Here is a 20,022-nt window from a genome sequence, read left to right as displayed (position 1 = left end):
AAATTAAAATTCGAAAATTTTTTCTAAAGCCTCCAGGGGACTTCGTTTTCGCACGAAAAAATTTTATGTGCCCTTATTGCATCCGGACCCACAATTGTTCCATTACCTGCATTTGAAAATACCCCCGAGAAAACTACTAGAATCACATTCTCGGCATAAACAATACTTTTTCATGATTGTGTGTTCCATTAACTGCAAAATCCCGCAAAATTTACTTAATTTGAATAAAATGCGAAGAAATGGCGAATTTTTTCCAAAAAAGTGATTTTTAAAAAACGCCGATTTATTTATAACAAATTATCATGGGGCAAATAAATTATTATCCAAATTTCTATATAAACATTAGATTCAGCAGGCAATTTCGCACAAAAAACATGGGTTTAACATGTTTCTAGTCTCAATCTTCTTTTTTATATTCGACGTTGAAAATACAAAAGCCAAATTCGCACTAGTGTACCTTTAGTAGGGGCCAGAAAGGAGTGTACCGTTTGAGGACTAAGAAACAAAACGTTGAACTTTCAAGCACAATAGACAAATTGTCCACAAAATAGTTGAATTTTTAACCAAATAATCAAATTTTCAATTGCAAAAAAAAAATATATTTATTTAATCGAACATGGAACACAAATTTCTAGATTACAAAATTAATTTTGAACAAATAAGAATAACTTTCTAACCACTGTTTAACTTTTAATCGAAAACGATGAATTTCGATGAAAAACGATGAATTAGTTTAATTATCTACCAAATTGTTACACTTTTAAACCAAAAAACTTACTTTCTTCAAAACAGTAGAATTTTGTACCCCTTAGTATGAATTTTCGACTAAAATGATGAATCTTCAACCAAAAAAAAATATTATTAAAAAAATAGTTTTATTTTAAATTAAGTAGTTGATTTTTCAATACAAAAAGAAGAATTGTCCATAAGAAAGAGGCAATATTTGATAGGATTTTATAATATAATTTTTCAACCAAAAATGAAAAAGTAACAAAAAAAATAACATTTTAGCCAAAAAAAAAGAATCTTTTTTAACAAAATTGGATTTTCAACTAAGAAAAAATATTTTTTGAACCAAACATGGAATCTTCATATTTTTAGATTAAAATTAATTTTCCACAAAAAAGTTAATTTTCAACCGCGTAAGTAAATTTTCTACGAAATTGTTACACTTTTAGCCCAAAAAGACGAACCTTCTTTAAAATAGAGAAATTTTTGACCCTAAACTATGCATTTTCGATTCAAATTATGAATCTTCAACCAAAAAGAAATTATTAAAAAAATTTTTTTTAATCGAGTAGTTAATTTTCCGATCAAAAACGAGAAATTGGCAATGAAATAGATAATATTTGATAGGATTTTAACAAAAAATATTGTAATTTGAAATAAAAAAACAGTTGTATTTTTAATAAAAAAGGATGAATTTTCAATCATAACAGATAAATTTTTAATTTAAAGAATCAATTTTTCAACCAAAAATGAAATAATAACATTTTTAGTTAACAAAATAAACTTAACAAAACCAAACAAAAAAACGAATTTTCAACAAAATAGTTAAATTTTCAAACAAAGAGAGGTATTTTCAACAAAAAATGACGAATTTTCAGCAAAACCGATGAATTTTCAACTCAAAAATATGTTTTTGTATTAAAAATGTTAATTTTTTAATAAATAGTTAAATTTTCATTAAAATAGTTAAATTTTCGACCTGAAAATATGAATTTTTAACTAAAATGATAACTCCTCAACCAAAAGGAAATTAATTTTTTAGCAAATAAACTTCAAATCAAGTAGTCGATTTTTCAAAGAAAAAAAAACAAGAAATTCGAAACACAACAGGTAATAGTTGATATTTTATTCAAAAAGGATATTAATTTCAAATAAAAAACAGTTGAATTCAACCAAAATGACGAATTTTTAACAAAATAGTTGCATTTTTCACCAAAAAACAGGATCAATTTTCAATTAGAAAAAATCAATTTTCAATTAAAAATATTAATTTTCAAACTGAACTGGAACACATCAAAGATGATTTTTTTAACCTAGAAGATTAATTTTCTAAAAATGGAACATATTAAAATTTTTAATCAAAGAGATGAATCGTTAAAAATATAATAATAAAAAAATTCTTATTTTGTTGAAAATAAAACTATTTTGAGGAAAATGCAATTATTTTGTTAAAAAATCATATTTTAAAAATAAAAAATCCATATACTTAGTTGAATATTGAACTACTTTAATAAAAATTCATTTTTTTTCTGCTGAAGATTAATCTATTCGTTTGAAAATTCAAGTATTTAATTTTTAGAAAATTAATCTTGTAGGTTAAAAAATTCATCTTTAGGCTTTAATTTTGAACTTTTTCGTTGAAAATTCCTTAATTTTTCGTTGAAAATTTAGCTATCTGGAAATTACGTTTTTTTTTTGTTTTTGTTGAGTCAATTTCTTGAAACTAAAAATGTAACGTAATTTAATGTGTTCCAGTTTAGTTTGAAAATTAATTTTTTCTAGTTGAAAATTGATCCTGTTTGATGAAAAATGCAACTATTTGTTATAAATTAATCTGTTTTGGTTGAGTAACCAAATATTTTGTTAAAAATTCGTCATTTTGGTTGAATTTAACTGTTTTTTATTTGAAATTAATATCCCTTTTGAATAAAATATCAACTATTTCCTGCTGTGTTTCGAAATTCCCTTTTTTTTTTTTGAAAAATCGACTACTTGATTTAAAGTTTAATTTAAAGTCATTTTAGATAAAAATTCATATTTTCAGGTCAAAAATTGAACTATTTTGTAAAAAATTAACAGTTTTATTACAAAAACATATTTTTTAGTTGAAAATTCATCTATTTTGTTGAAAATTTGCCATTTTAACTAGAAAATTATGCTTCACCGTTGAGAATTAATTTCAAAGTAAAAATGTGACGCAACTATTTTTGGTTCAAAGACATATATTTTTGAGTTGAAAATTCAACTGTCTTCGAAAAAATGCGTCTTTTTGACTTGAAGATTGAACTATTTTATTAAAAAATCAACTCTTTTGTTGAAAATTCGTTGTTTTTGTTTGTTGGAGTAAAATTTGTTTAAACTAAAAATGTTACTCTTTAATTTTTTGTTGAAAAATTGAAATTTTAAATTAAAAATTTATCTTTTCTAATTGAAAATTCATCCTTTTTTATTAAAAATACAATTGTTTTTTTTTATCTCAAATTAAAATCATTTTGATTAAAATTCTATCAAATGTTACCGGTTTCATTGCAATAATTCCATTGAAAACAAAACTAATTTTTTTAAAGAATTTCTTTTTGTTTAAGGATTCATAATTTTAGTCGAAAATCCATAGTTAGGGGTCAAAAATTTTAGTATTTTGAAGGAAGTTCGTTTTTTTTGGCTTAAAAGTATAACAATTTGATAGAAAATTTACTTGAAATGATAGCATAATATATAAAAAAAAAATGTAGATTTTTGCAAATTTCAAACAAAAAAATTAGATTCTTTTCAAGAATTGTGAAATGCTTCAAAAGAATAAAAATATTTTCTTAAGATTTATAGAAAAATTAAAAATAATTTGTCATTTTGAAAAATTATTTTAAGAGCATATTTAAAAAGTTTTCCAAAAATTTAAACAAAATTTACAAAAAAGATTCTAGAAGATTTTGAGAAAACTTTCTAAAATTTGCATGATAATTTTGCATGAGTCATTTTTTGTAGTAAATTAATCTTTTTGTTTAAAAATTCGTCTCTTTGGTTGAGAATTCTGAATTTTATTGAAACTTCGAATTTTGTGGTAGTAAATTTATCTTTTTTTTTAATTCTTACTTTTTAATTTGTAATATTAACTTTTTGGCTGAGAATTTTGTTAAAACTTCGTCCTTTTTGGTAGTAAATTAATCTTTCTCTTCAAAAATTCTTATTTCTTCTTTAAAAATTCGTCTTTTTGGTTGAGAATTCTTAAATTTTATTGAAAATTCCTCTTTTTTGGTAGTAAATTGATTTTTTGTATGAAAATACTTATTTTTTAGTTACATATTCTTTTTTTTAGTTGAAAATTTCTAAATTTTATCGCAAAATCGTTTTTTGTGGTAGTAAATTAATCTTTTTGTTACAAAACTCTTTCTTGTTCAGTTAAAATTCAACTTTTTGGTTCAGAATTCTTGAACTTTTGTTGAAACTTCATCTTTTTTTGGTAGTAAATTTACCTTTTTGTTTAATAATTATTCCTGTTTAGTTGAAAATTTCACTTTTTGGTTGAGAATTTTTTAATTTTGTTAAAAAATCGTCATTTTTGTGGTAAAATAAACTTTTTGTTAAAAAAATGCTTATTTATTCGATAAAAATTCATCTTTTTGGTTGAGAATTCTTAAATTTTATTGAATATTCTTCTTTTTTGTTAGTAAATTAATCTTTTGTTAAATTTGTTTTAAATTTAAAATTATTTTCGAACTTTTTTCAGAACTTCTAAATATCTGTCAAAATTAATTGATTTTTTTCTACAATTTTCAGAAAATCCTGAAAATTTTATAACATTTCTTTACAATTTGGTTGTATAAACAACAGTTGAACATTTATTATTTGTAGGCAAAATTTGAATATTTGAATATTTAAAAAGTTTTTCAAAGATTCAAACAAAATTTTCAAAAAAGATTCTAGAAGATTTTAAGAACACTTTCTAAAATTTGCACGATAATTTTTTATTCTTTTAAAACTCCTAAATATCTCTTAAAATTACTCATATTTGTTCTACAAATGTTAATTTGTAAATACAACAATTAAACCTGTATCCTTCAAACAATTGAGTTAAAGATTCTTTACTTTTAAATATTTGATTTAAATTTACTTGTCTTAAATAAAAATTCAAATATTGCTAAATATTCAATGATTAATGATTTTTTTAATTACAAATTTCAAATTATATGGGTTAAAAATTGAATATTTTAAACTAAAACAATATTTTTAATTTAATAAAATCTTTTAATCAAGAATATATTATCATGAAGTTATTTTTTAATTGAAAATTCTTTTTTCAAATCGTTTTTCTTCACTTTTTATTACTTGAAGTAAAGATAAATTTAAAAAAATATATTTATTTATTAAATAAAAATGTTTGTTTTCTCCAAAAATTTCAACATCAAAGGCTTTTATTATTTATTTTTTCAATTCTTTAACAATTTAAAAACTCTTTGAATTAAAAATCTAAGCTTAAAAATCACAAATTTTAAATGGAAAATGTTTAAAGTAAAAAAATTTTTAATTACGAATTGCAATTTGAATAATAGCATAATTGAAAACCATAAAAATTCAACTAATTATTTAAAAACTGTTGAAATCGAACGTGGACAGATTTTTCTTCTACAAAGGGGGAGGGTCGGTAAGGCCGGTTTTTGGCCTAATTTATTTTTGGACCAAAAAATCTGAAAAAATCATGGTAGTATCTTATAAGTATCCCGAGTCGATTGCACGCTAAACGGACTACCCTCCACCCCCCAGCCACCCCCACCCCCTACAAATATAGGAAACACCACTACCCACCAACTGTCATAGGTTTTTGGAGTCGCTAATTACGAATCTGGCATCCGTTGAACTCTATCACTTCAGGTTCAAGGTCATTTGAAGGTCTTTTGAAGGTCAAATCGAGAAAAAACGGTTAAAAAATTTAAAAAAAATATCTTATAGGTTTTTGGGGTCGCTGATTACGAACCTGGTGTCCGCTGACCTTTATCGCGTCAGGTTCAAGGTCATGGGAAGGTCAAATCGAGAGAAAACGCTGAAAAAAATATGACCTCCCCCTTTGTAAAATTCCCGGTAAAAAAAAAAAAAAATCCCTGTCATTTCCCGGTTTCCCAGGCCACTCTGACGAAAGTAGTCTTCTGATTGACGGCAAGAACTAATTTTCAATCGAGTTTTTAACAACTCTTATCGAGTATGAAAATCGAATCTTTTTAGGAAATTTTCAAGACAATTATTACCTTGTTGTTGATAATTTCGACCTCCATGGCTGCTGTGTACACTAGGGGGTCCTTGTCCATACATACCGTCATAGGGTTGATCAGGCCCAAGAATGTCCTAGAGATTAGGTATAGCAAAGGTCAACACAACAACATTTATTATCTACAAGCGTGTCGTAATACCTTGGGATCGCTGAAGGAAGCTCAGTGACGTCAATTAATTAGTGAAAACTGTGAAACTACTTAATTTTAACGAAAAAGAAAAAGAAAAAAAACTCAAATTCTAAAACTGAGAGGAATGATGATAATACATATATTCTTTCACATGAGAGTCAACATATAAATTTCGAAGAACATTCCCATGCAGGTGTAACAATTGGAAAATACTCATTATGGATTTAAAGATTTAATCCATCGTTTCATCAGGCACAACACCTAGTATTTAAATCTTAAATCAAATTTCATATTTGCAGATTTAGGAGAAATTAAATTAGAAATTAAAGAAATTAAATTAGGTACAATATTCCTAAAAGTAACAATCGAAATATATTGTATTTTAAATTACCTGAATTTTCAACACCAAAAACGACATTTTTAAGAAAAAAAATGTTAAATTTTCAGTCAGAAATAAATTCTGAACTAAAATGATTATCTTGAAGCAGAAAAATTAATTTTTAACAAAGTCGTTAAATTCTAGAAACAATAAAGGTGAATTTTAAAACAGACTACAGGAATTTCCTAGAAAAAAATTAATTTGAATCAAATATATTTTTATACCAAAAATATAAATTTTCAAAACAAAAGATGTTTTCAACAAAATAGTTAAATTTTCAAACAGAAAAGTTTATTTTTAACTAAAACAGGTTTAAATTTAAATTTTGTAACAAAAAAAAAATTGAAATTCAAGCCGACAACAGATGACAGAACAAAATTATTTTAAACATAACACTTGCATTTAGAACCAAATACTTGAATTTGCAAAGCAATACAATTTATTTTTTTAACTCGGAAGCAAGATTTTTCAACAATAAGATTAACCAAATAGTTGAATTTATACAGAAAAATATAAATTTCCAACAAAAAGTTCATTTTCAATCAAAACAGTTGAATTTTCAACCCAAAAAACAATTATGAAAAAAAAAAGTTTGACAATGTACTTTAATTCTCAGTCAAGTAGTTAAATTCTCGAATCAATAAAAATGAATTCTTCACGAAAAATGTCATAATTGATATTTCAATCGAATTTTCAATCCAAAAAGACGAATTTTTTTTCCAAAAACTTAAATTTTAAACAAAAGAGTTGAGTTTTCAAACTGAAAATATAAATATTTTAGAAAACATTAGATTTTTAAACGCAAACAGATCACAGAGAAAAAATCATTTTCAACCCAAGACTTGCATTTGGAACAAAATAGTTGAATTTTCAACCAAAAAAGTAAATTTTCAATCCAATATCAACTATTTTAATTCAAAATGAACAAATTCAAAAAAATGCATGCCCAAAAAATGTAGTGTCAACCAAATAATTTAATTTTAAAAAACATTTGTGTACTACAAAATTTAATTTTAAACTCGGAAGCAGGATTTTTCAGCAATAAGATTAACCAAATAGTTGGATTTATACAGAAAAATATGAATTTCCAACAAAAAGTTCATTTTCAACTAAATAGTTGAATTTATACAACAAAAAAAAGGTGTTTCAAAATGAAATTTAATTCTCAACAAAAAAGTTAAATTTCTAAGGCAAAAATACGATTTTTTAAAAAGAAAACATAAATTTTCAACCCACAAATATCAATTTTTACAAAAAAAGTTCATTTTCACCAAATACTTAAAATTTTTGAACAAAAAATAGGATTTTTCAATAAAAAAGTTAACTTTTAACCAAACAGAAGAATTTTTTACAACAGTGGATTAATTTTCCAGCCAGAAAGACAAATTTTCCACAAAAAAGTTGAATTCTCCTCCCAAAATACAAAATTTCAACACAAAAATTTACCTTCCACAAAATAGTCCAATTTACGATAAAATAAATTTATTTTCAACAAAAATATCAACTATTTTAGTTACAAATGAACAAATAAAAAAAATCAATTTTGACGCAAAAAAAAATTTTACCAAAAAAAATCTAATTCTCAACACAAGTACATGAATTTTCAAACAAATTGTTAAATTTTCTACATAAAAAAAACGGTTTTTCTACAAAACAGTTGAATTTTCGAATCGAAAGCAACAATTTTCAATGAAAAAGTTAATTTTCAATCTAAATAAACTCATTTTTAACAAAAATAAAATTCTTAACACAAATAAAATGCATTTTTAACATAAAATTTCATTTTCAGCCAAAAAATTAAAGTTTGAAGCCAAAAAGATGATTGTTTTACAGAAAATAGTAATTTTTAACCAACAAATGACTAATTTTCTAGAAGACAGTTGAATTTTTATCCTGAAAATACAAACTTTCCCCCAAAACATTCATCTTCAACCACATAGTTGAATTTTCAAAAAAAAAAATAAAATAAAAAATTGATTCTCAACCAAAATATCACCTATTTCAGTTAGAAATAAATAAATTAAACGAAATTCAATTTTCACCCTTAAACAATGAATTTTCAACCCAAAAAAACTAATTTAAACAAAAATTCACTTCTCAACACAAGTAAATGATTTTTCAAACAAATAGTTAAATTTTCTACAAAAAAAAAAATTTTTCTACAAAACAGTTGAATTTTCGACTCGAAGGCACGATTTTTTAAACAATTAGATTCATTTTTAACCAAAAATTTAATTATCAACCAAAAAGTGTAAAATTTTCAAGACAGAATGACGAGTTTTTTTTTACAGAAAATATTAATTTTTGCGAAAAAAGTTCATTTTTAACCAAATAGTAGAATTTTTCACAAAAACAGTTTAATTTTGCAGCAAAAAATACAAATTTTCTACAAAACAGTTTAATTTTCCTCCCAAAAATATAAACTTTCCAGACACAAATCCATATACCACAAAATAGTTGAATTTACAATAAAAATGTTTATTTAAAAAAAAATCAACTATTTTAGTTACAAGTGAACAAATAAAAAAAAAACAATTTTCACGCCCAAAAAATGAATTTTCAACCCAGAACAACTAATTCAAACAAAAATCTAATTCTCAACACAAGTAAATGGATTTTCAAATAAATAGTTAGATTTTCTACAACAACAAAAAAGCGGGTTTTCCACAAAACCGTTAAATTTTCGGCTCAAACGCATGAATTTTCAACAATAAGATTAATTTTTAACCAAACAGTTGAATTTGCAAAACAACAAATTAACTTTTAACCAAAAAGTTCATTTTCAATCTAAATAAACTAATTTTTAACAAAAATAAAATTCTTGACACCAAAAAATGTATTTTCAACATAAAATCTCATTTTCAGCCAAAAAGTTAAATTTTCAACCAAAAAGATGATTTTTTCACAGAATATATTAATTTTTAACCCATAAATATTAATTTTAACAAAAAAAGTTAATTTTCAACCAAATAGTTGAATTGCTGAATTTTTTAATCCAGTAGCTTAATTTTCCAGCCAAAAAGAATAATTTTCTACAAGACAGTTGAATTTTCATCCTGAAAATACGAATTTTCCTCCTAAAAATTCATCATCCACAAAATAGTTATATTTTCAATACAAAAATTTATTTTCAACCCAAACATCAATTATTTTAGTAACAAATGAACAAATTAGAAAAAAATTCAAATTTCACTTCCACACAATAAATTTTCAATTAAAAAAACTCATTTAAACAAAAATTAAATTCTCAACGCAAGTAAATCAATTTTTAAACAAACCGTTACATTTTTTCCAAAAAAAAGATTTTCCTACAAAACACTTGAATTTTCGACTCGAATGCAACAATTTTAAACAATAAGAATAATTTTCAACTAAATAGTCGATATTACACAAAAAAATAGTTGATTTTCAACAAAAAAGTTAATTTTCAATGTAAATAAACTAATTTTTAACAAAAATAAAATTCTTGACACAAAAAAAAGTATTTTCAACATAAAATTTCATTTTCAGCCAAAAAGTTAAATTTTCAAGCCCAAAAGACGATTTTTTTTACAGAAAATATTAATTTTTAACCCATAAATATTAATTTTTCCGAAAAAAGTTGATCTTCAACCAAATAGTTGAATTTTCAATCCAAAAATTTATATTCAAACAAAATATTAACGATTTTAGTTACAATTGAATGGATTAAAAAAAAATCAATTTTCACGCAAAAATGAATTTTCAACAACAAAATTGATTTAAACAAACATTATATTCTCAACACAAGTAAATGAATTTTCAAACAAATAGTTGAATTTTCTAGGTCGAAAAAAATAGATTTTTCTATCACAAAAAAAAGTTAATTTTCAACCAAGATAGTGGAACACTCAATCTAAGGTAACTAATTTTCAACCAAAATTTCGATTCTTAAACAACAAAAAAATCAATTTTTTACATTACATTTAACTTTCAACCAAAAAGTTAAATTTTCAAGCCAAAAAGACGATTTTTTTACAGTGAATATTAATTTTTAACGCAGAAATATTAATTTTTACGAAAAAAAAGTCAATTTTCAACCAAATAATCTTCAAGCAAAATATCAATTATTTTAGTTACAAATAAACAAATTGAAGAATTTAATTTTCAAGCGAAAAAAGAAAAAATGAATTATCAAACCATAAAGAAGAATTTTCAATAAGTACATAAGTGATTTATTAGTTGAATTTTCAACCCTAAAAACGAATTTTCAACAAAATAGTTGTATTTCGAGCCAAAAAGTATGATTTTCAAGTCAAAAATGTTGAAATTTTATTCGCAAAATTTTCATTTAAAAATAATTATCTTCAACTAAAAACAGTTGAATTTTCTTATAAAATAAAAAATAGTATAATACAAAAAGTGATGTCTATGTTAATCATAATTTCACATTTCCAGAGAACCCTGATTAACTTCTCATGGAATTGAATAAAATAAAAAATATTTCGAAATAAAAATTTCGTATTTCTATTTTCGTATCCATATACGATCTAAGAATATTTAAAAAAGGATCAAAAATCTTGTCCTTGCTCCTAATTTTAGAAGCAGCCACCTAATTTAATAACACTTTCTAAAATTTCAACTAATCAAAAACCTTTTTTATAAACAAGAAAGCATGACTAATGAAGAGTGGTGTTTCACAATAAAAAATAAGTTGTGCATAATGAGTCAATGAACATGAAAATGAACGATGCAAAACTATAAAATTGATTAAAATCTCGAAAAAAAAAGAAAGAATCTCTATGGGAATAAAATAAAAATTCCAAGCAAAGAGTGCTCCAGGGATTTAAAGTCATTTCATACCTGGCAATTAGCAATCACTATCTAATCTTGTCTTCACGAGCATTCGATAAAAGTACAATATAAAAATAATAAAAAGTTACAAATATATTTTTAAAAAAACTAGTTCTTTAATTTAAAAATATATATCAATTATTCAGTTTAAATGCAAATTGAAAAAAAAAAGAACTTTCTTACCTGTAAATCAGGACCCATTCCAAAATCACCGCCGTTCCATAAATTCGGATCTTCGCGAAAGAGAGAATTCGTTAATTCCATGGAAAGTCTTTTTTTGTAGTCTTGCGGTTTATCTTCCGACATGCGGAATAAAACTGCGGCTGCGTAAGTGGCAACACCCTCGTTTCTCGAATGCAAAAGTTCGGTTAAAGGTGCTGTCGCACCTTCCTGTTCAATCATTTCCGCGCCTTCCTTGTCCGCTGCCAATTCGCAGAGAACGCCGGCCGCGACACGTTGAATATTTTCAATTTCGTTGAATAACAACTGAAATATCAATATTGTGCAATTTTAATATCAATCTCTGCCCAGGGTGGCCATTTTTTTTTTTAATTTTTGTCTTCCGGGTTTCTCCCGGTTTATAAAAAAATTACCTTTCTTTGCAAAACCCATGAATTTTTCACATATATTATAAATTGCGGAATTCGATAAATTTCAGCAAAACTTTTTGCAAGAAATTAATTGACTTTTAAATCAATACCATTTAATTGTTTGCAAAATAGTTAAATCCGTTACCAAATTGTTGATGTTTCGAAATCATATTTAAAAAAAAATAAATTTTCAGACCCAAAAATAAATTTTCTGCACAAAAAAACTAATTCTCAACATAAGTAAATGAATTTTCGAACAAATTGTTAAATTTTCTTCATGACAAAACGGGTTTTCTACAAAACAGTTGAATTTTCAACTCTAAAGCAACGATTTTCAATAGAAAAGTTAATTTTCAATCTAAACAAACTAATTTTTAAGAAAAATCAAATTCTTAACACAAAAAAATGCATTTGTAACATACAATTTCATTTTCAGCCAAAAAAATTAAGTTTGAAACCAAAAAGACGATTTTCTCACAGAAAATATTAATTTTCAACCCAGAAAAACTAATTTAAACAAAAATCCAATTTTCAAAAAAAAAAAAAAAAATGACCACCGTGGAGGTGGCCATTTTTTTATTTATTTTTGTCTTCCGGGTTTCTCCCGGTTTATAAAAAAATTACCTTTCTTTGCAAAACCCATGAATTTTTCACAAATATTATAAATTGCGGAAGTCGATAAATTTCCGCAAAACTTTTTGCAAGAAATTAATTGATTTTTAAATCAAAACCATTTAATTGTTTACAAAATAGTTAAATCCGTTACCAAATTGTTGATTTTTCGAAATCATATTTAAAAACAATAAATTTTCACCCCCAAAAAATAAATTTTCTGCACAAAAAAACTAATTCTCAACATAAGTAAATGAATTTTCAAACAAATTGTTAAATTTTCTTCATGACAAAACGGGTTTTCTACAAAACAGTTGAATTTTCAACTCTAAAGCAACGATTTTCAATAGAAAAGTTAATTTTCAATCTAAATAAACTAATTTTTAAGAAAAATCAAATTCTTAACACAAAAAAATGCATTTTTAACATCAAATTTCATTTTTAGCCAAAAAATTTAAGTTTGAAACCAAAAAGACGATTTTTTCACAGAAAATATTAATTTTCAACCCAGAAAAACTAATTTAAACAAAAATCCAATTTTCAAAAAAAAAATGACCGCCCCGGAGGTGGCCATTTTTTTTTATTTTTGTCTTCCGGGTTTCTCCCGGTTTATAAAAAAATTACCTTTCTTTGCAAAACCCATGATTTTTTCACATATATTATAAATTGCGGAAGTCGATAAATTTCCGCAAAACTTTTTGCAAGAAATTAATTGATATTTAAATCAAAACCATTTAATTGTTTACAAAATAGTTAAATCCGTTACCAAATTGTTGATTTTTCGAGCAAAAAAGATGAATAGCTTGCATTTTTAAACCACAAAATAGTTCAATTTACGATAAAATATATTTATTTTCAACAAAAATATCAACTATTTTAGTAACAAATGAACATATTTTTAAATAAATAAATTTTCACGCCCAAAAAATAAATTTTCTACACAAAAGAAACTAATTCTTAAAATAAGTAAATGAATGTTCAAACAAATTGTTAAATTTTCTTCATAAAAAAAACGGGTTTTCTACAAAACAGTTGAATTTTTGACTCGAAAGCAACGATATTTTCAATAAAACAGTTAATTTTCAATCTAAATAAACTAATTTTTAACAAAAATAAAATTCCTAACAAAACAAAAATGCATTTTTAACATAAAATTTCATTTTCAGCCCATAAATTTAAGTTGGAAGCCAAAAAGACGATTTTTTTTGCAGGAAATATTAATTTTCAACCCAGAAAAACTAATTTAAACAAAAATCCAATTTTCAAAAAAAAAAAAAAAAAAATGGTCACCCTGGAGGTGGTCCCACGGTTTTTTCACATATATTATAAATTGCGAAAGTCAATAAATTTCAGCAAAACTTTTAGCAAGAAATTAATTGATTTTTAAATCATATAATAAGAGGGATAATTAAATTGTTCTGTCTAATAATTCCTGTCTCTGAATTTCTATTTCAGTGAAAAAAAAGGTGAATAGGTCATATTTTTTTCTAAAATAAGTGACAAATAAGTGATAATTAAATGTAAAATAAGACAAACAAGTTGTAATTTGTTTTAAATCAAAAGATGCCCAGAAGTTTTTTTTTTCTTTTATTCAAACAACCACCTGAAAATCGAGTATTTACATTTCCACTGCGAACTAATTTTCAATTTAAAAAAAGGAAAAATTATTTTTGACAAAACGCTGAATTTACGGTTTTTTTTAAAGTTGAATTTACGATAAAAGAAATTTATTTTCAACAAAAATATCTACTATTTTAGTAATAAATGAACATATTTAAACAAAAATCAATTTTCACGCCCAAAAAATAAATTTTCTACACAAAAAAAAACTAATATTCAACATAAGTAAATGAATTTTCAAGCAAACTTAAATTTTCTTCATAAAAAAAACGGGTTTTCTGCAAAACAGTTGAATTTTCGACTCGAAAGCAACGATTTTCAATAAAAAAAGTTAATTTTTGATGTAAATAAAATCATTTTTAACAAAAATAAAATTCCTAATACAAAAAAATGCATTTTTAACATAACATTTTATTTTCAGCCAAAAAATTTAAGTTTGAAGCCAAAAAGACATTGTTTTTACAGAAAATATTAATTTTCAACCCAGAAAACCCAATTTAAACAAAAATCTAATTCTCAACACAAGAAAATGTATTTTTAAACAAATAGTTAGATTTTCTACAACAACAAAAAAGCGGGGTTTCCACAAAACCGTTTAATTTTCGGCTCAAACGCATGAATTTTCAAGAATAAGATTAATTTTTAACCCAATAGTTAAATCTGTAAAAAAATTTTTTAACAAAAATACAATTCTTAACACAAATAAATGTATTTGTGTCATTCAATTTCAATTTCAGCACCAAAGTTAAATTTTTAAGCCAAAAAGATGATTTTTTAACAGAAAATAATAAGTTTTAAACCAAAAATACTAATTTTAACGAAAAAAGTTAATTTTCAACCAAATAGTTGAGTTGCTGAAATTTTTTAATCTAGTAGTTGAATTTTCCAGCCAAAAAGACTAATTTTCTACAAGAAAGTTGAATTTTCGTCCTGAAAATAAGAATTTTCGCCCCAAAAAATTCGCCTTCCACAAAATTGTTGAATTTTCAATACAAAAATTGATTTTCAACCAAAATATCAATTATTTTAGTAACAAATGAACAAATTGAAAAAAATCCAATTTCACTCCCACAAAATAAATTTTCAATTAAACTCATTTAAACAAAAATTAAATTCTCAACGCAAGTTAATGAATTTTCAAACAAACAGTTACATTTTCTACAAAAAAAAAACGATTTTCCTACAAAACAGTTGAATTTTCGACTCGAAAGCAACAATTTTCAACAATAAGAATAATTTTCAACTTAGTTAAATCTGTTACCAAATTGTTGATTTTCCAAACAAAAAAGATGAAAAGTCTGCATTTTTAAACCATAAAAGTTCATTTTTTTAAACAAAAAATTAGGCAGATGAATTTTTGAGAAAAATTAATCTTCAATTAAAACAACAACGATAAAAACGAAATTTCTACAAAAAAGTTGAATTTTATACAAAATTGTTTAATTTTTAACAAAATAGTTTAATCCTCAACCAAAATAGATAAATCTTCAACTGAGAAGTTGCATTTTTAACCAAAAAGACATGAAATTTCGACCAAAAAGTGAATTTTCTACCAAGCAAAAATTTTCAGTCAAGAATGAAAAATAATGTTAAGCAAATTGTTCAATTTTCAATAAAAAAGATTAATGTTTATCAAAAAATTTTATAGTTGATATTTCGACTACAAAACTTTCATAAAAAAAATTTAAAAACAGTTAGATCTGATCATTTTTAAAACAGGAACATGAAATAATAACAAAAAAGTTGATTTATAATTAATCAGTTGACTTTTTTTAACAAAATATTTGAATTTGTAGTTAAAAAAAAATTGTTTACAAGAAAACGAGTATTTAATTTAATTAAAAAAAACGAACTTTCAACTAAAATTATGAATCTTCATCGAAAAAAAAGAAATTCAAAAAAATTCGTAATGAATAATATTTTTGGTTTAATATTCTACTTTTTGGTTACAAATTCTACTATTTAATTCAAGATTTAACTATTTTATTGTAAATTAAAGTCTTTTGTTAAAAAGTAATCGTTTTTGGACGAAAAATTATATTGTTTGGTAGAAAATTCATTTTTTTTTTAAATTTTGTTGTTGTTAAAAATTTATCTTTTGTTAGAAAATACTGTTTTTTTAATTGTTCAAAATTCACCTTTTATATTTTAAAGTTAATAATTTTTATTAAGAAGCCTACTATTATATTTTTGGTGTTTAGTCCAAAATTCTACAAATTGTTTGAAATTTTATTTATTTTATTGAAAATTGATCTAGGTTCTAAAAAAGCCAACTTTTTTTTGTTTAAAATTAAACTCTTGCTTCAAAAAATCAATTTCGATTTAAAGTTAGTTCTTTTCACCCAAAACAAAACAAAAAAAGGTATAATCGTCTTATTGGGTGGAAAATTCTACTATTTGGTTGAAAATATAACTGTTTTGTTAAAAAGACATCTTCTTTGGTTAAAAATTGATCCTTTTTGATTGAAAGCTAATTATTAAAAAAAAATATATATATTTTTATTTTATAATTAATCGAAATTCAACTATTTTCTTAAAAACTAATTTTTTAAATCAAAATTTCAACTAATTTATTAAACACTTGTATTTTTAGATAAAAAAAACAATCCTTTTGGTGTAAAAATTCTTATTTGTTAGAAAAGTCATATTTTTTAGTTGGAAATTCGTCTTCCTTGCTTCAAAATTAATCTGGCTTGTAAAAAATTCATCTGTTCAAATTAGAAAGTTAAGATTATGTTTGAAAATTCAACTCTTCCCGGTTGAAGTTTAATCTTTTTTGTTTGAAAATTCGATCATTTGGTTCAAGATTCGTCAATTAGGAAAGTGTAATAAAAACTGTATTTGGTGTGTAAATGAAATTTTGAATAAAATTGTACTTTTTCAACTGAAGAAAGGTGACAAGAGATGAGAAAATATGCAAATTAAAAAATTCATTATTCAAACAATTTTTTAATATGAGGTTTTAAATGTTTTTGAAATAATAGTTAATAATTCATAATTTCGAATTGAAAGCTCTTGAAATTTAAAAAAGTATACCAACGATTTTCAGGGTGACCGTTTTAATCTAAGAAAAAAATTTCCGGTTTTTTTTCCCGGTTCGCAAACATTTTTTACGGCCAATGAAATTTAAGAAATCAAATTATATTCTTAATATTTTCCCATATAAAGTAATAAAAAATAAACTACAAATTAAAGCACTTAAAGTGGAACTCTTGAATTTTAAACTTTAGAAATCGAAGTTTAAAAGTTTTTTAATTCAAAAATTTTGTTTTCAAATTCTCCATAATTTACACGAAAAAAATCGAAGGTACTAACACTTTTCAATTGTAAAATTTTAAATGAAATGCAAATAAACTGAAAAATTTAGAACTTTTACGAATTACAGAGTTCAAAGATTCACAGTAAGTTCCAAAAATATAAATCCACGTTAACATTTTCAATAGTCTAAATTAAAGAATCAAGCAATGAGCTTTACAATTTTTCAAATTTATATTATTTCAAGTAATTTTAAGCCACACATTAAAAATTGAAAAATAATTTTTTTAACTTAACAGTTCTTAAATTCGAAGTTAAATTATTTTTATTTTAAATAGTCTAGGCATCCTTCAAAAGCTTTAAAATTTTGCAAAAACTAGAAGAGGTTTTAAAAGTTTCCAAATTCAAAATCATTTTTGAATTTGTTGTTAGAACTTTTAAATATATTTCAAAATGCACGGTATTTTTTTCTATAACTTTTAGAAAATCCTGCAAATTAAAAAAAAAATTAAATTTGAATTTATAAGTAACAATAGTACAATTATTATTTGTAAAAATATTAGAGTAATATTAAGAGATATTTAGAAGTAAAAAAAAAAGATTCGAATTAAATTTAGAACTTGAAATAATTTGAAATACTTATAGCCAAATTAAAAACATAAAATGTAGATTTTTGCAGATTTCAAACAAAAAATTTAGAATTTGTTTAAGAATTGTGAAAGACTACGAAAGAATAAACATTTTCTGAAAATTCTTAGGAAAATTAAAAAATGATTTTTCACTTTGAAAAATTATTGTAACAGAAAGTTTAAGAAAATTTTAAGAGATTTAAAAAATGATCAAAGAAGAACATGGAAGATTTTAAGAATTTTATTTAATTTGCTGGATTTTCAAAAATCGTGGGAAAATTTTGATCTATTTTAAAATTTTGTCACGGCCAATGAAATTTTTAAAAAAATTTAAAAACAAGAAAAATCTAAATTTAATGAAGAAAGTGATAAGATTTTAAAATAATTATCGGGTAAAAATGCTTCTTTCTGACCTGAACGAAAATTGGAACGACATTTTGAGATCGGATGACACTTCTGTTATGCGATTCTCGTGCAAGAATGTGAAGAGCTCCGACGGTACCTTCCACAATTTCTTCCATACGAACTCCATCCGCATAGGCTCCGGGTGTCACTTGACTTCCGGTGCTCGCTACGGACGATCGTTGCTATAAAAAGTCAGAAAAAAAATGAATAATTAATTCAGGGTGACCTTTTTAGACAAAGAAAAATATTCTCAGTTTTCAAACATTTTTCAAAGTCAATGAAATTTAAAAAATCGAACACTAAATCTGAAAATTATTCCATTCAAAGTAATAAAAACTGTACTGCAAATGAAAGAACTCAAAGTGAAACTCTTGAATTTTGAAAATTGAAGTTTAAAAGTTGTTTTATTCGACAATTTTGTATTCGAATGCTCAATTATTTACACGTATAAAATGGAAGCTACTAACACTTTTCAATCGAACAATTTAAAATTAAATCCAGTTAAAAAGCCAAATTACAAATTTTTTACTTTTATAAATTGAAAAGTTCAAAGATTCATATCAATCAATTTAAAAATGTGGAAAATTATATCATTTAAACCATTTTAAATTCTAATTGCAGTTCAGAGTTGGTTAAATATTGAAAATTCCTTGTTTAAATGCAGATTTTTAATTTTTTTCGACCATTCTACAATTCAACTAAGATTTAGAATGTTTTCCTAAAATCCCCTATTTCAATTCATAATTTTTTTCTCTCTCGAAAATATCCCGTTTCAACTTAGAATTCATTCTATTAAAAAATTCCCTGTTCCAGCTTAAAATTTATTTAGATTTTTATAATCCCCTTTCCAAGAAAAAATATAATTCTTTGAAAAAATGTCCTGTTCCAATTCAGAATTTTGTTCTTTTTCAAAAATTTTCAGTACTAGTTCTCAATTGGTTAGAATTTAAAAATTACCGCTTCCAATTCAGAATTATTATTATCCTGGACAAATTCCAGTTACAACTCGGGATTCGTTAAAAATTTCTTGTTCCAATTCGAAATTTCATTACTTTTGGAAAATTTTCCATTCCAACGAAGAATGATAATTTTTTGTAAAATTCCCTGTTCCAAGCTTGGAATTTATTTAAATTTTCATAACCCCATTTCCAAGAAAAAATCTAATTTTTTGGAAGAATATCCTGTTCCAATTCAAAAGTTTGTTCTTTTTCAAAAAATGTCAGTACTAACTTTCAATTTTTTAAATTTGAAAATTCCCGGTTCCAAGTCAGAATTATTATTATTCCGGACAAATTTCAGTTCAAACAATAAATTTGGTAAAAGAATGAAAATTCCCTATTTAAATTAAAAGATACATTATTTTTGTTTTGCATAGTTTTAAACAACTGTTAAATACCTTTTAAAATTATTGAATTTTCAAATAATTTTTCTAAATAAACAATCATTTTCAGTTTTCCTAGCAATTTTAAAAAATGTTATTATTCTTTTGAAGCCTGTTAATATTCTTAAATTAAAATGTTAAATTATAATTTCAGCTCAGAATTAGTTAAGAATTGAAAATTTCAAGTTCAGAATTTTAATTCTTTTCGAAACTTCTCCAT

The 20,022-nt window shown here is 23.9% G+C and overlaps 1 protein-coding gene across 1 annotated transcript in view; it reads right to left on the bottom strand.

Moving 5' to 3' along the window:
- The window catches only part of LOC117175304 (armadillo segment polarity protein-like), a 60,267-nt gene that overhangs the window by 7,243 nt on the left and 33,002 nt on the right, over window positions 1-20,022 (bottom strand). The window contains exons 7-9 of the mRNA XM_033365012.1: window positions 18,430-18,603; window positions 11,494-11,796; window positions 5,967-6,063 (exon numbers count right to left, since the gene is read on the bottom strand). Of these exons, the coding sequence (XP_033220903.1) occupies window positions 5,967-6,063; window positions 11,494-11,796; window positions 18,430-18,603 (574 nt within the window). The remainder of the gene's footprint in view (window positions 1-5,966; window positions 6,064-11,493; window positions 11,797-18,429; window positions 18,604-20,022) is intronic.

Source organism: Belonocnema kinseyi, chromosome 6 (assembly GCF_010883055.1).
Source record: "Belonocnema kinseyi isolate 2016_QV_RU_SX_M_011 chromosome 6, B_treatae_v1, whole genome shotgun sequence".
NCBI classification, from domain to species: domain Eukaryota; kingdom Metazoa; phylum Arthropoda; class Insecta; order Hymenoptera; family Cynipidae; genus Belonocnema; species Belonocnema kinseyi.
The sequence above is the reverse complement of the archived record's forward strand: the minus strand, read 5'-3'. Positions and strand labels throughout refer to the sequence as shown.